Genomic DNA, 13484 nt, shown 5'->3' with positions numbered 1-13484 from the left:
ATCAGCGGCCATCAGCAAGGCAGGCTGCAGGCAGTGGGATCCTTACACGAGTAATATCCACATCCGTCTTCTGAAGGACCTTCTTCTTCTGTTCCACTGTCGCTGTTTGTCTCGTCGCTCTTCAAACCGATCTTTTTGTTTGCCGTCGTGCTAACTGTACGGTGCGTCGAGCACTTTTCTGTTTCTGAGAACAGCGAAAAGCACAATCCCTCCAGCCAGCAGAGAGGGAAAACAGCGACGCTGCAGAATGGACCAAACAACGGAGGTTTTAATAGAATTTCTTAAGCATCAATTGTGAAAAGCAGAATAGAATTTTCTGATTTCGAGCGCCCTGTAATTTGAAGTGTGTGGGTTCAAGCCACTTATTTTGTGGTGGGGGTTTTACTGCCGGCCTCTCTAAAAAGCCAGAAACCAACGCGACCGAGAGGTTGAGCGAGGTGCTTTTTGCCTTCCTGACTGATTGACGGAGCTGCTTCCCCTCTGGTATTTGGCCACGGTTGTTCTGCTCTCATGGCTAACCTCACTGGGCGTAGCTGTCTACCATCGGCTGTTTAGAAAGCTCAAGAGGAGGACACCTGCTTCTGGATTTATTTATTTATTCCATCTCTTGCACAAACACACATGCAGTATTTTTATAGATGCATTTGGAAAACACACGAGGTGTAACAACATGTTCAGCATCTCTGTTTGTCTTGTGTTTTATAACAAAAAGAAATTAGGCCAAATTGAAATAGTTACTACAATCCCAGTTCTGTAAACAATTAGGACGCTGTGTAAAACGTAATAAAACATCTGTCCAACATCTTTTTACCCACTTCTTCCTTTTTGGGTCATGGGGGTCACTGGTGCCCATATATCACTGTGGAAGAGGCAGGAGACTTCCTGGACAGGTCTCCAGTCCATCATGGGGACACATAGAGACAAACGAGACAAACAACCATTCATGCTCTCTCTCACCTAGAGACAATTTACAGTTACCAGTCAGTCCAACATGCATGTTTTTGGTCTGTGGGAGGAAACAGGAGTACCCGGAGAAAACCCACGCAGCACGGAGAGAACATGCAAACTCCATCCAGAAAGATCCCTGGCTGGGATTTGATCCGGTGACCTTCTCACTGAGAGGCGGCAGCTGTACTAACTGCGCCACCGTGCTGCTTTAATAAAAATAGAAACCCAGATTTCATTCACATAGGAAACGTATCAAATGTTGAAACCACAAAATTTAAAAATTGTAAACTAACAAAAAGGGTAATTTTGAATTTGATGGCAGAACACATTTGAAAAGTTGAGGCAGAGCCAACAAAGGCTGTAAAAACTGGTAGGGCAAATGATAAACAGCTGGAGGAGCATTAGAATCTGAATTTGTCACCAGTTCTGTTAGAGGACCGGGTAAAAAGAGTATTTTGAAGAAGATGAAGCTCTCAGAAGTAGAGATTTACCCTCAACTGAATATTTGTGAAGACTTTGATGTTCTCGTCATGTACAGTTTATATCGTAGTGAAAATATGTTAAAACACTTAATATGTTTTTTAGCTCAACAGATGATGCTGAAAGTCAATATCCGTGCTGTTAGTACACCTCAGGCAAAATGTAAAGATCTGGATGCAACATCCTCTGTACTAAAGGGGAGAGGGACCATCCAGTCTGTTATGAGTGCAAAGTTCCAAACCTGCCTCTCTGATGGTATGGGTGTGCATTAGTGCCTCTGGCACGGGCAGTTCAGAAATCTGGAAAAGCACCATTAATGCAGAAAATTATATGCAGGTTTTAGAACAACACACGCTCCCATTTAGGAGTTATTTTCTTCAGTGAAGGTTTTGCTTATTTCAGCAAGACAATGCTGAACTTTATCCTGCTAGTTGAAGAATCCAGGAGCTGAACTGGTCTGCAGGCAGTCCAGACCTCTACAGTAAAAAACATCTGGCACATCATGAACCTACAACTTCAGCAAAGACCCAGGACTGATAGAATCCTCCATCTGACACGAACGGGACGTTCCCTTCATGTTTCACGGTGAATAAAATATGGGTTTACGAGTTTTGAAAATCATTGCATTCAATTAATTTATTTTATTGCATTTTACACATAGGGATGGAAGTTGTATCTAATCCAGACTCTAGATCGTCTTCTTTAAGCACGTTTCGTCTTCCTTTAGTCTGTACGGTTTCAAAGGATTTTAAACGCCAGGAACTATGAAGGCAAGAACCTGCGGAACCACACACATTTATAAAACCTCTGTGTGTGTGGAGAAAAGAGAAACTGCATGAAGATTGATTAAAGGGGAAAAATTCTGTAAGCCGGTTCATTAAGTCGAGTATTTGGTGCGACCCGGCCAACCTGTGTTTTAGAGAAGTACAGATATAACATTAAACCACTTTGCAAATGGAAAAGTCCTTTTGAACAGTTTACGCGCGCGCGCACGTACGTGTGTGTGTTTTCATCTCGTGCCAACACATCTGTCTAGTGACACACCCTGTAATTATGAACGAAAGGAAAAGAAATGTCTTTTGATTATTTCCACCCCTCTTCGCTTGCATTCACAATCAAAACTGTCAGGACGATTACAAGAAGTTGTTGTGAGAATAAAAAAATAATTAAAAAAAGATTTCCTTTCTTTTTGCCTGGATGGTAGTGAGGTATCTCAGTGACATAATGGCACGACTGACGTTTAGACGGCGGCAGACATGACGAGGTTTAGGCCACTTTGGATTGTGTTTGCATGTGAAGTGTCGGAGCCTTCTAACAGCAACAAAATACACCTGATGCTGTTTGTGGGTGGAGTCATTGGAGCACGCTACGTTCAGCTCAGAGCACGTGTGAAGATGACTCAACCGCACTAAACTGCAGCTCAATATCTGTTAAATCGACCGAGTTAGAGACGTTTTTGTGTTCACTAAGGTCAGTCATGGGAGGATTGGTGTAGGTTGCTCGTCAACCCCGTCTTTCCGGCTCCTACACACCTGTCCTCTACCCGAATCACCCCAGGTGTCCCTCATTGTCAATCACAGGTGTTCCTATTTATTCTGTCTGCTTCACCTCAAGCTTCGCTGCCGCGTCAGCTGTTGTTTTGTGTTGTTTAAATAAATGCATTAGCTTTATTCCTGAGTCTTCCGAGTCCTGCCTGCGCTTGGGTTCAGACACGTTCAGATCATGATAAGTTGGTTGAATCAAGTTGACGTCAGAAGATAATCAGTTGAGGAAATCATCTAGTCATGAGGGGAAAATGGAGCCTGCTCCTTCCTCTCTGCTGTGCTTCAACTTTAAACCCTCCCTGCACAAAAGGATGGAAAAAAAACAGCCTATTAACCCTGGCAGCTGTAAAAGTGACACTGGTTAAAGAGACCCCCCCCCCCCACCACCACCACCACCAACAGCTTTTTACTGGCTGTTCACTCAGCTGGATTCGTGGAAATCTCATTAGGAGCCAGAAGAAGCTGCATGTCCGTGTCGTGTTTCCTGGAGTAGTCATATTTTCAACAGATACATTTTTCTTGTTCACCACCATGAAAGATGGGCGATCATGTAATTTCCAGTTTTCCTGTGTGTGTGTGTGTGTGTGTGTGTGTGTGTGTGTGTGTCCCACCACCTTTCAAGTTGTGTTGTGGATGACTGTCCGCTACTACCACATGAAACGTGAGCTCAGTTTCTGTAAAATGGACTGAATTAAAACAGTTTTGTGTTTTTCTTGTCAGTTTGTGACGGCAGGCACCTTGAGTTGAGCTGACATCCAAAATAATTAGTTTTTAAATAATAATAATAATAATAATAATGTCATCACAATGTCAGCACTGTATGTTTCCATACAATGGCGAAATTAGTCTCTGCATTTAACCCATCCACCACCAGGTGGTGCAGTGGGCAGCTATTGAAAGCGCCCGGGGGACATTTTGGGGATTAGACGTGCTGCCCAGAGATGTACATCCAGTGAGAGTTTGATCAAAATTAAGTGTTTTGCTAACAGACAAAAACACACACACACACACACAAGCAATTACCGTATTTTCCGGCATATAAGTCGCAATTTAAAAAAAAAAAATAGATTTGTTAATCTTGTGACTTGTATGCCAAAGCAGCTTATATACTTTTTCTCCCATATTCATAATGTAATTTTTGACTGACGCTTTAAATTTCTAAGAACTGCAACAACGAGTCCTCCCGTGCGCGCTTGCTTCACTCAGCTGGTGCAGGCGGAGGAACGCTGGAGGGCTAGCGGCTCCGGCTGCGATGGATGGATGGATGGATGGATGGCTGGTGCCGCACTGCCTTGACAAAATGCTGTTTTGACGATTAAATAAACTCATAATAAATGCGATTTATACACCAGAAAATACGGTACACGATTATTCGCAATTCATTGTAAAGATTAGCAACGGAGGATAATGGGTATATTTTTTGAAGTGTAAATGTAAATTTAAATACTTAAAAAAAAATTTTTAGATGTTATAATTGTGTATTTTTTTAATTCTAACGTGTTTTTTTTTTTTTTGTTTTTTTTTAATCTTGTCAGCTTATTCTAGTTTGCTTTTAATTCAAGCAAAATCCTGAAAACCTGAAGTTTGAAGTAAAGGCAGACGTTCCCTACTTTCTTTGGACGTTTCAACATCCGTAATTAGTAAATTATCCTGAATATAAACAGTGCATCAAAGATGATTTATTATGCCTTACACACTAATCTGCTAAAGTCAATCTATACCACAATAAAACAGACGCAGTCCTGGCAGTCTGTCATGTCTGATGCATGTTAGAACTGCACACACCTGGTTAGTTTACAACAAACTCCTCAGTTTGTGAGCTCTTGTCCTGGACTGCGTATCCCGCATGACGTTTAATGGGGGTCGATGCAGGACACCTCAGCACATGTGGTTTCCACCGATGCACCCAAACTGGCTGTGTGAAGCCACGTCCAAATCAAACAAGCAACCACCCCCTCCTTGTTTTACTCCCCGTACCCACTCCAAGCTCTTCACAACACGCACTTCTCAATGAATATAAAAAACGTGGACGGGGGTAAAACCGCTTCTGTAGTACGAACCATGTTTTCCTTACCCCAACAAATTCACGCAGTTGTTAGTGATAGATTCCTCCTGAAGCACAGGCCGCCAATAATAAACAGTTTGGCAGCTGACACCGCAAGACACCTGCACGGCTCCCTGACACTGCAGGATTGTTCTTATGGGCTGGGGGGGCAGGAGGCCTTAGGAGCAGACAGATTGGGTTGGTGGTGTCTGCGTACTTGTATGGGGGATGGCCAAAGTTCAGTCAGTGTAGTACCCAGCTGGATTCAGCTGCTTTAATATATGAAGGACTCATTTGTCTAAGTAAAATTTTACTAACAAAAGCGAAACTTGTTTTCTGTGCACACACTGACTTCTCAACATTTGGTACGTTATGGTGACGAAGTTGAAACTGAGTTGTGAAAACTAAAATAGGAAAAACACAAAGTTAAAGCTAAATGTAGCAAAGCATTAGCTAAAAGAAGAACAAGGCTAACTAGAAGCTAAAAACACAAAAGAGTAACTAAAAGTATTAAAACAAAACCTAAAAGCAGAGCTTAATTTGAGCTGGACCCTGCTGGAACAGGATCCGGGAACTCTCTTAGTTTGACAGGGTGCGTTCCGGTAAATGTATGCTTGGATCCGGTAACTCTCAGGCTTACTAATAATAAAGTTCTGAACGAATATGACTGCCTTGAACTAATAAAACTTTATATTGGATATGTAAACTGAAAATAATTACATGAACACTAATTTTAAACACAACAGTCAATTACGAGCTTCTTAATATCATCTACGAGCCGCCGGCCCATTCAAGTAATCACGTCCACTTCTACCCTTAGAAAAATCCCCGCACCTAAAAGTCCAAAGTCCATCCATCCATTATACTGTATTTACCTGCTTCTTCCTTTTTGGGTTGCGGGGGTCACTGGTGCCCATGTCCAGCAATTACTGTGTGAGGGGGGTGGGGGGGCACCCTGGACAGGTCTCCAGTCCATCAGAGGGACACATAGAGACAAATGAGACAAACAACCATTCACTCTCACTCACACTTAGGGACAATTTACAGTTATCAATCAGTCTAACATGCATGTTTTGGTATTTGGGAGGAAACGGGAGTACCCGGACAAAGCCCACGCATGCACGGAGAGAACATGCAAACTCCACCCAGATAGGCCCCCAGCCAGGATTTGAACCCGGGTAACCTGCTCGCTGAGGCGGCAGCTCTCCCAGTTGTGCTGCCCAAGTCCAAAGTCATTGCACAATTTTATTAAAAACTCAAAAATGTAATTAAACAGCACAACTAAACTGCAAATCAGTTTGAAAGTTTGCGTGTTAATAAAATTTTGATTATTTACTAAAAACACAACGAGAAAAGTTTGTATATTGTTCACATTATGTATCAAAACATTGATGCTAATTTGTCAAAATAACAGCGATCAAAATGTCAAAGACAGTCCAGTTTATTTTTTATTAACAAAAGGCTTCTCATTGTCCTTAGTTGGACAACCGAGAACTGAAGCACCTGAAGGCAGAGGCCTTCGAGATTTGAGCAGGAGCGAGTGAGTGTTGGGGGTGAGCGCCGAGCTAACCAGGCAGGTCGCACGCGAGCCAGCCACCGTGAACAGACGGAGGAGACGCCTGGAGGCTTCACATGTGGAGTCAGACAACAACGAACAGGACGGTGAATTCAGCGGAGACGAGTCGTGCTCAGAACCCTGAAGTAACCAGGGGGTAGGATGCTTGACAGAAGCGGAGTGTTTACAAATGGAGGTAAACGTAGATGTTTAACAACCTGTTAAAATACACCAAAATGCAGGAAATAGCATCTACTTTATTCAAACATTTCTGGGCGAGGACTCCCAGGCATTGATTGGTTTAAAAAAAGCCAAACATAGCAATCAGTAGCAAAAGACCAGCTAAAAGTGTCAAAAGACTAGCTAGAAGCTAAAATAAGTAGACAAAGTAAAACCTTAGCAGAATGGTACATAAAAGCTACAATTGGTAAATGCTACCAAAGGTCAGCAAAGGTCAAAAGACTAGCTGAAAGTTGCAGAAGAGTAGTTTTTGGTGAAGAAGTTGAAACTGAGTTGTTAAAATGAAAAGAAGAAAAACAACAAGTTAAAAAAGTAGCAAAAAGCAATCTAAAAGTAACAAAGCAATATCTAAAAGAAGCAAAAGGCTAGTTATAAGCTAAAGTAACAAAAGGATAACTAAAAGTTCTAAGTAATAAAACATCAATTAATAACTAAAAGTAGCAAAAGTCCAGCTAAGCTTAAAGTAGAAGTCGCTAAAACCTTAATGTAATAATGTAACAGAATGGCACTTAAAAGAAGTAATTAGCAAAAAGGCTAAGACTAGCTGAACATAGCAGAACAATAGTTAAAACCAAAAGTGGCAAATGGATAGCTACAAGCTAAAAGTAGCACAAAAAGACCAACAGTATGCTAAAGCAGGTTACAAACGATTAGGTTTTGAATCAGTTGAAGAAATTTCAGTGTTTGTAAAAGTATTAAAGGTGGAAATCACGTCATGACATATATCTCCTGAATGAGCTGAAAGTTTTGATAAATGAGTGGCTAAAAGAGCAAAAAAACATGCTCAAGTAGTTAACTTGAAGAAATCAAACGGGCAAAAAACAAATTTAGGGAAACTATAGTGTGTGTTGACTCGGCTTTCACAATATGAAAGGACTATAAAGTTGAACAACTTACATTTATAGAGGAAAATGTTGCTGTTTTTGTTTTTAGAATTCATTTTTGAAGTCTTAACATTTCTCAAAGCAATTGTGGCTACGAGTGAAGCGTTTCAATGGCTGTTCTTGCCTCCACACAGGGTATATTAACACTAACAACTAAACAGCCAATCAGAGTGACCCTGTTTACTGACAAAGCTGTTGTCACATCCTCCGGGTGTGACGGAGCTGATGCTGCAGGACACACTGACAAAACAAAGTGACAGAAATCCACAGACGCTCCCGACAGCTGACCATTTTTTGTGCGTTTCTCTGCAACAAAAACACCAAAGTTCACCACCTTCTGGTGGTTTGTTGGCTTTAAGTTTCTATTTGTGTGTACAGTCACACACACACATGCCACAGGATGTCAGGTGGTCCAGCTTTGTGTCCCCACCTGTAGGACGTTCTCAAAAATACAAAGAAAGGGCACCGTATGTGTCAGCTTTATCAGCTTCTGTTTGACTCGAATTTGTAAATCCTTCTCTTTCAGCCATGTGGTTTTGAAAGATGAGTGAGTGAAGTAATTTGCATTGTGTGCGGAAATGCAGTGAGACCCTTTGACAGTTTTTACAGGACTAAATAGTTGACGTTGTCAATGGTGTTCAGGTTTTACTGTTTGTTTCTGAGTGCTTAAACATGCTCGTGTGTGGAATTGTATGAGGGTGGGGAACCACAAGGATTTGAGATGCTTTGTTGTCTTTCATAAACTATGGATTAAAAGATTCTCCCAGTCTACTATTCTTTTTAGTTCATAGTACCTTCGACCTAGGGTCACTGGTGGAGTTTCAAAAGCACATGCACAAAAGGAAAAATTCTCAAAGAGGAGCTAAATGAGTTTAGCGATGAGCCAAGATCTGTACCTGAGATCTGTGCGGGCCTCAGTCTGGAGCATGAACCCGGCTGATGCACGCTGTAAACCGGGGTCTCCCCCTCACTGCCCTGTGAGGTCACAGCACCTGTTCTTGGTAATTGCTGACAGGTGACGTACAACCTCCACTTGTTTTCCATAACGTAAAGTGGAGGGGCCTCCCTTCTTTCCAACAACTCACGCTGCCTGTTTGCAGCAAAGGGTTTGAACTTTGAACTACCTTTCAAAGCCAAGTTGTAAAGACAAAGTTAAATCTAAATATATACAATATGTAGAACATTACATCGTCAGCCAGAGCATTGCAAAGAGTGGCTATTAAAACTGATTTCAAAGCTGAACAGTCCTCAACCACCTCTACATGGATGACATCAAGCTATGTGCCAGAAATGAGCGAGCTAGCTGATCCACCTCACCAGAATAGACAATAAAATCAGAGGAATGTTACTTGGACTGGATAAATGGAGTCAAATGATATCAAGGAGAAGGAATGAAATGGAATGAAAGAAGTTGGACTATCTGGAGGCAATATTACAGATGTTCAAGACAGCAACAGATACCTTGGATCCCCACAGGCGAATGGAAACCATGATGTCTCAGGCAGCAGAAACACAATGTGGAAAAGGTGTAACAAGAGGAACCATCATAGAAAGCTATCCCCCTGCATGGCACGTACCACCAGCAGATAAATGAAAGGCAGCAAAATGTAAGATGCAGGCAGGCAAAGCATACATGGAATGCTACAACCAAGAACTGGAATAGTGTACAGGAACATCTGTACCAACTGCAGGTTGGGCGTCTCATAGTTAAAGTGGAAGACCTCACTAATGGTTCAAGAAGGACAGGACTAAGACACTGGGGGACTTCTAGATCCAGATTGACACACAGTTGGTGGCTAACCAGCCGGACATTGGGGCGGTTGACAGTAAAAGGGAGTGTGATTGATGTAGCAATTCCAAAGGACTGTAACATCAAGGAGGAGGAGTGCATTAAGCTCACGAAATGCCAAGAAAGTTGTGGAGAGTCAACACCTCTCCAGTTGTGGCGTGAGTGGTCATTTGGGGCACTTGGGGATGTTGCCCTTAAAATGACGAATGGCTCCAGCAGATCCAAGGAACAACCTCAGATCTCTGTCCAGAAGAGCTCAGTCCTATAAACAGCTAAGATACTAAAGAGAACCCTGAAGCTCTCAGACCTCTAGTAGAGCTCCTGAGTTTGGTTTTGTTTGTGTTGTTTAATGCTTACCCTGTTTTCACACATACAATAATTTTAACACTGAAAATGCTTAATTTTCACAAGATTGTTTCAATTCAATTCAAAAATACTTCATTAATCCCAAAGGGAAATTAAGTGTTGTCGTAGCTCATCAGCCTGGTTTCATTCAAGAGTTGTTATAGATGCTGATAGCTGTGGGCAGGAAGGATCTCCTGCAGCGAATCTGAAGAATCTGTCCATAGATACCAATCCCTCCACCCGGATCCAGCTTGCTGTCAGATCTGGCGGACCTCTCGGTCCTCCTGAGCAGCAGGACTGCCCAAATGCCGGGCAGAATTCCTCCCTGTGTTATGGTCACTCCTCCCAGCAGTCTGCTGAGCTCCTTGTCACCACGGACAGACAGCTGAAGGTGCCAGGGGATGATCCCGGTCCTCCTGTTGTCACAAGCCGAGCTTCCCACCAGCTCCAGGATCTCGGCGGTCAGGTATTCAAGCACCACCACCAGGTTGACGGGAATTCGTCCACTGCGCCTCCTTTTCAACTCGTTTGGGATTTGGAGCTGTAGTTGAGGTATTTTAGAGGCACAACAGCAGTGGGTTAACTTTAACCCCCATGCTGCTTTGAACATTTCATAAATCACACACCATGACTGGAGAAGGTATCTCAGACCAACTCCAACATGCTTTGAGAGAAGATTTTATAAATGTAAGAGTCTTTGGATGGTTAGAGCTGTTTGTTCTGATAAGGACTTTAGAAAAGTGTGAACAAAACTAGAATTATCAGTGAGTGAGACTCAGACAAACATTGCCATGATGATGATTTTTACTTTGTTACTTCAGCAATTTAATATACTTCACATGGATTAAACAGATTGGACTAATTTCTCATCACTAAATGAATTAGGTTTTTATTCAAACTTTTACTGGATTTCATTTTACGTAATATTTTTTTTTAACAAAGTAACATACAGAGCTTGTTGTTATGATGTGATTTGCCCCTTGATATCTCTGGGAGTCAAATTGTTCTTGGACTACACATCAAAGAGACATTTATCCAATATTATTTTTATCACCACCACTCAAATGGTGCTCCCCCTTTGCCGTGTCAACCTAATGATGTCTTTTCAAGGCTGGCTGGGCGAGGACAGCAGCCAGTAGATAGGGTAAATGGCTCAGGCCTCCAGCCAGCTGCGAGCCTAATAGCATCTGCTTTAAACATTTTAGAGAAACAGACGAAGAAGCCCTCTTTTCTCCTGATCTCTGGAGCACTAGCTATCTTATGCCTCTTTAGTAAGGGGATCCACAGATGGCCCATGTCCTGACAGGTTTACAAATGTGAACTCACAAGCAGAGGTATCAGCACCGAGTGTTACTTTAAGCTGAAAAGTGGGACTTTTTCATGCTCAGAGCAAACGAGACAAGTCAAACACAAAAGGAGTCCTTTTTTTACAATATGAGGCAGAGAAGAAAGAAAAACAGCCCTTTGTCCAAGAACAGGCAGACAAAACAACCTCTTCACACCTGAGTGTGCCTTCTCTTTGGAGTTCTTCACATCTATTGTCATCAGGCGTTATCTAAACTATTCAATAGACATGAAAAGATTATTTCATGTCCTCTGTGACTGGGAGGAGGCTGGGAGTGGGTATGGACAACTTGCCTTTCAATCTTTGTCTGAATCCGGTGACAAAACCTTGTCATCTGTTTTTCCTCAGGCTGTGTCTTGTATGAACTCCGCTTCAAAGGTTTTTGTCTGATGTGCGTCCGGGAAACCGTCTTTAAATGAGACATTTGTTTGCACTGAAGAATCCAAACCTTTTTTTAAACTACCTGAAGTCATTGTCTCTTAATCTGATTTCAGTGTTTTGGTCTGTTTATCAGCAGAAAACTCAAACAGGACCTAGATTTAGATAGATAGATGCACAGTGCAGTGTATTGATTTTATTGGATCTGTCATCAGCTTTTGACAGTCGACCACAAAATTCTGCTACATCGACTGCAAAATGAGTTAGAAATTTCTGGAACTGTTCTTCCCATCTGAGCAACAGAACTGCAACAGAATAGTTAGTGGCTGCGCTTTGCAGATCAGTTCATTCAGTTTTTATTTACATTTTGCACAAGTCCCAACGGTGGCGCAACTGGTAGAGCTGCTGCCTCTCAGCAAGCAGGTCCCCGGTTCAAATCCCGGTCTGGAGTTCTTTCTGGGTGGAGTTTGCGTGTTCTTTTCGCGCATGCATGGGTTTTCTCCGGGTTCTCCCACAGATCAAAAACATGCATGTTAGGCTGATTGGTAACTCTCTAAATTGTCCCTAGGTGTGACAAAGTTCATGAGTGAGAGAGTGAATGGTTGTTTGTCTCGTTTGTCTCCATGTGTCCCTGTGATGGACTGGAGACCTGTCCAGGAAGTACCCTGCCCTTCGCACAGTGATTGATGGACATGGGCTCCGGTGACCCCCGTGACCCAAAATGGAAGAAGCGGGTAAAAGATAATGGATGGATGGATGGACAAGTGCCAACATTTTCATAATTGGGATTGTATGAGACTTTTGTGGGAGGCTGTGACCCTAAGCTGATTCTGATGTGCAAAAGAATAGTTAGAAGAGATGCCAGCGTTAAACATGGAGCTAACAGTGACACCGAACGTTTCATTTGCAATGTAATCTATGACCAAAGGCAGTTAAGTTTTGAACAGATGATGATCAAATGACAAGTATAAAGACGTTGCTTTTATATGATAACCTTTTTGTCCAGCCACGGTTGCTCTTTTGATACAGGGTGTGTTGATGCATGAGAGTGAATAAGGAAAAACGCCACTTCCAAAAATACAAAGGTCCGTGAGGAAGAATCGTAGTTTAAGGAGTGAACAAATTGTTTTCTGCTTTTGTGTTTTAACCAAAACTGTCTGAATGTTTCTCACCACCCACAGCATTAAGTTTTAAATCAGAGCTCTATATTTTATGTAATTCCAAGAAGCATTCTTGCCTTGACTGTAGGAGTGTTGGAACGGAACTGAGACTTTAGTTACTGTACATTAAATGGTTCTGTTCTGGTCCCACGCACCTATTTGAGCAGGATATTCTGCAGACAGGCCACCTCGGTGAGCTCGGGCCACTCCAGGACGACACGAGTTGGAGTCATTTTTGTTTGGAACTATGTTCAAAATTGAACAAGATCCTTTTGTATTTAGATTTAGACGTATTTTGACCATTCATTTGCCTGAAATACGTTATCGTTCATGGGTTTTATTCAGAAAAGACTTCAAGCCATGATTATTAACACAGAGGGTTTCCTTCTCTTTTCTGTTTTTACAGTCGATCATTTTCATAAGGGATTATAATTCACTTGGACAGGAGGTTTCTGGATATATAGACTACGCCCACAGACTCAACACTCAAGACTTTGAACCATATTTCAGCAAAAGGAAAAGGCTCATGCCAGGACGTTCAGATTTATGGTAAGTCTCATTTTCTTGTAACTTGTTGGTTGTGGAGGCGTTCTTTCTGTTGGAACAAGATTTCCAAACCTTCCAGCCATCCATCATCTTTACCCACTTCTTCCTTTTTGGGTTGCGGGGTCACTGGTGTCCATGTCTAGCCATCACTGTGCGAGAGGTGGAGTACACCCTGGACAGGTCTCTAGTCCATCACAGGGACACCTGGACCGGTCTCTAGTCCATC

At 42.3% G+C, this 13484-nt stretch overlaps 1 protein-coding gene across 1 annotated transcript in view; it reads left to right on the top strand.

Moving 5' to 3' along the window:
* Positions 1 to 13484, top strand: part of cfap299 (cilia and flagella associated protein 299) — a 123200-nt gene that overhangs the window by 85689 nt on the left and 24027 nt on the right. Inside the window, exon 4 of the mRNA XM_037680154.1 lies at positions 13119 to 13261. Coding sequence (XP_037536082.1) covers positions 13119 to 13261 — 143 coding nt within the window. The remainder of the gene's footprint in view (positions 1 to 13118; positions 13262 to 13484) is intronic.

The sequence above is a fragment of the Nematolebias whitei genome, chromosome 8, assembly GCF_014905685.2.
Source record: "Nematolebias whitei isolate Nwh7 chromosome 8, NemWhi1, whole genome shotgun sequence".
Classification (NCBI taxonomy): Eukaryota; Metazoa; Chordata; class Actinopteri; order Cyprinodontiformes; family Rivulidae; genus Nematolebias; species Nematolebias whitei.
Note: the sequence above shows the minus strand (reverse complement) of the source record. Positions and strands in the feature narration are given on the sequence as shown.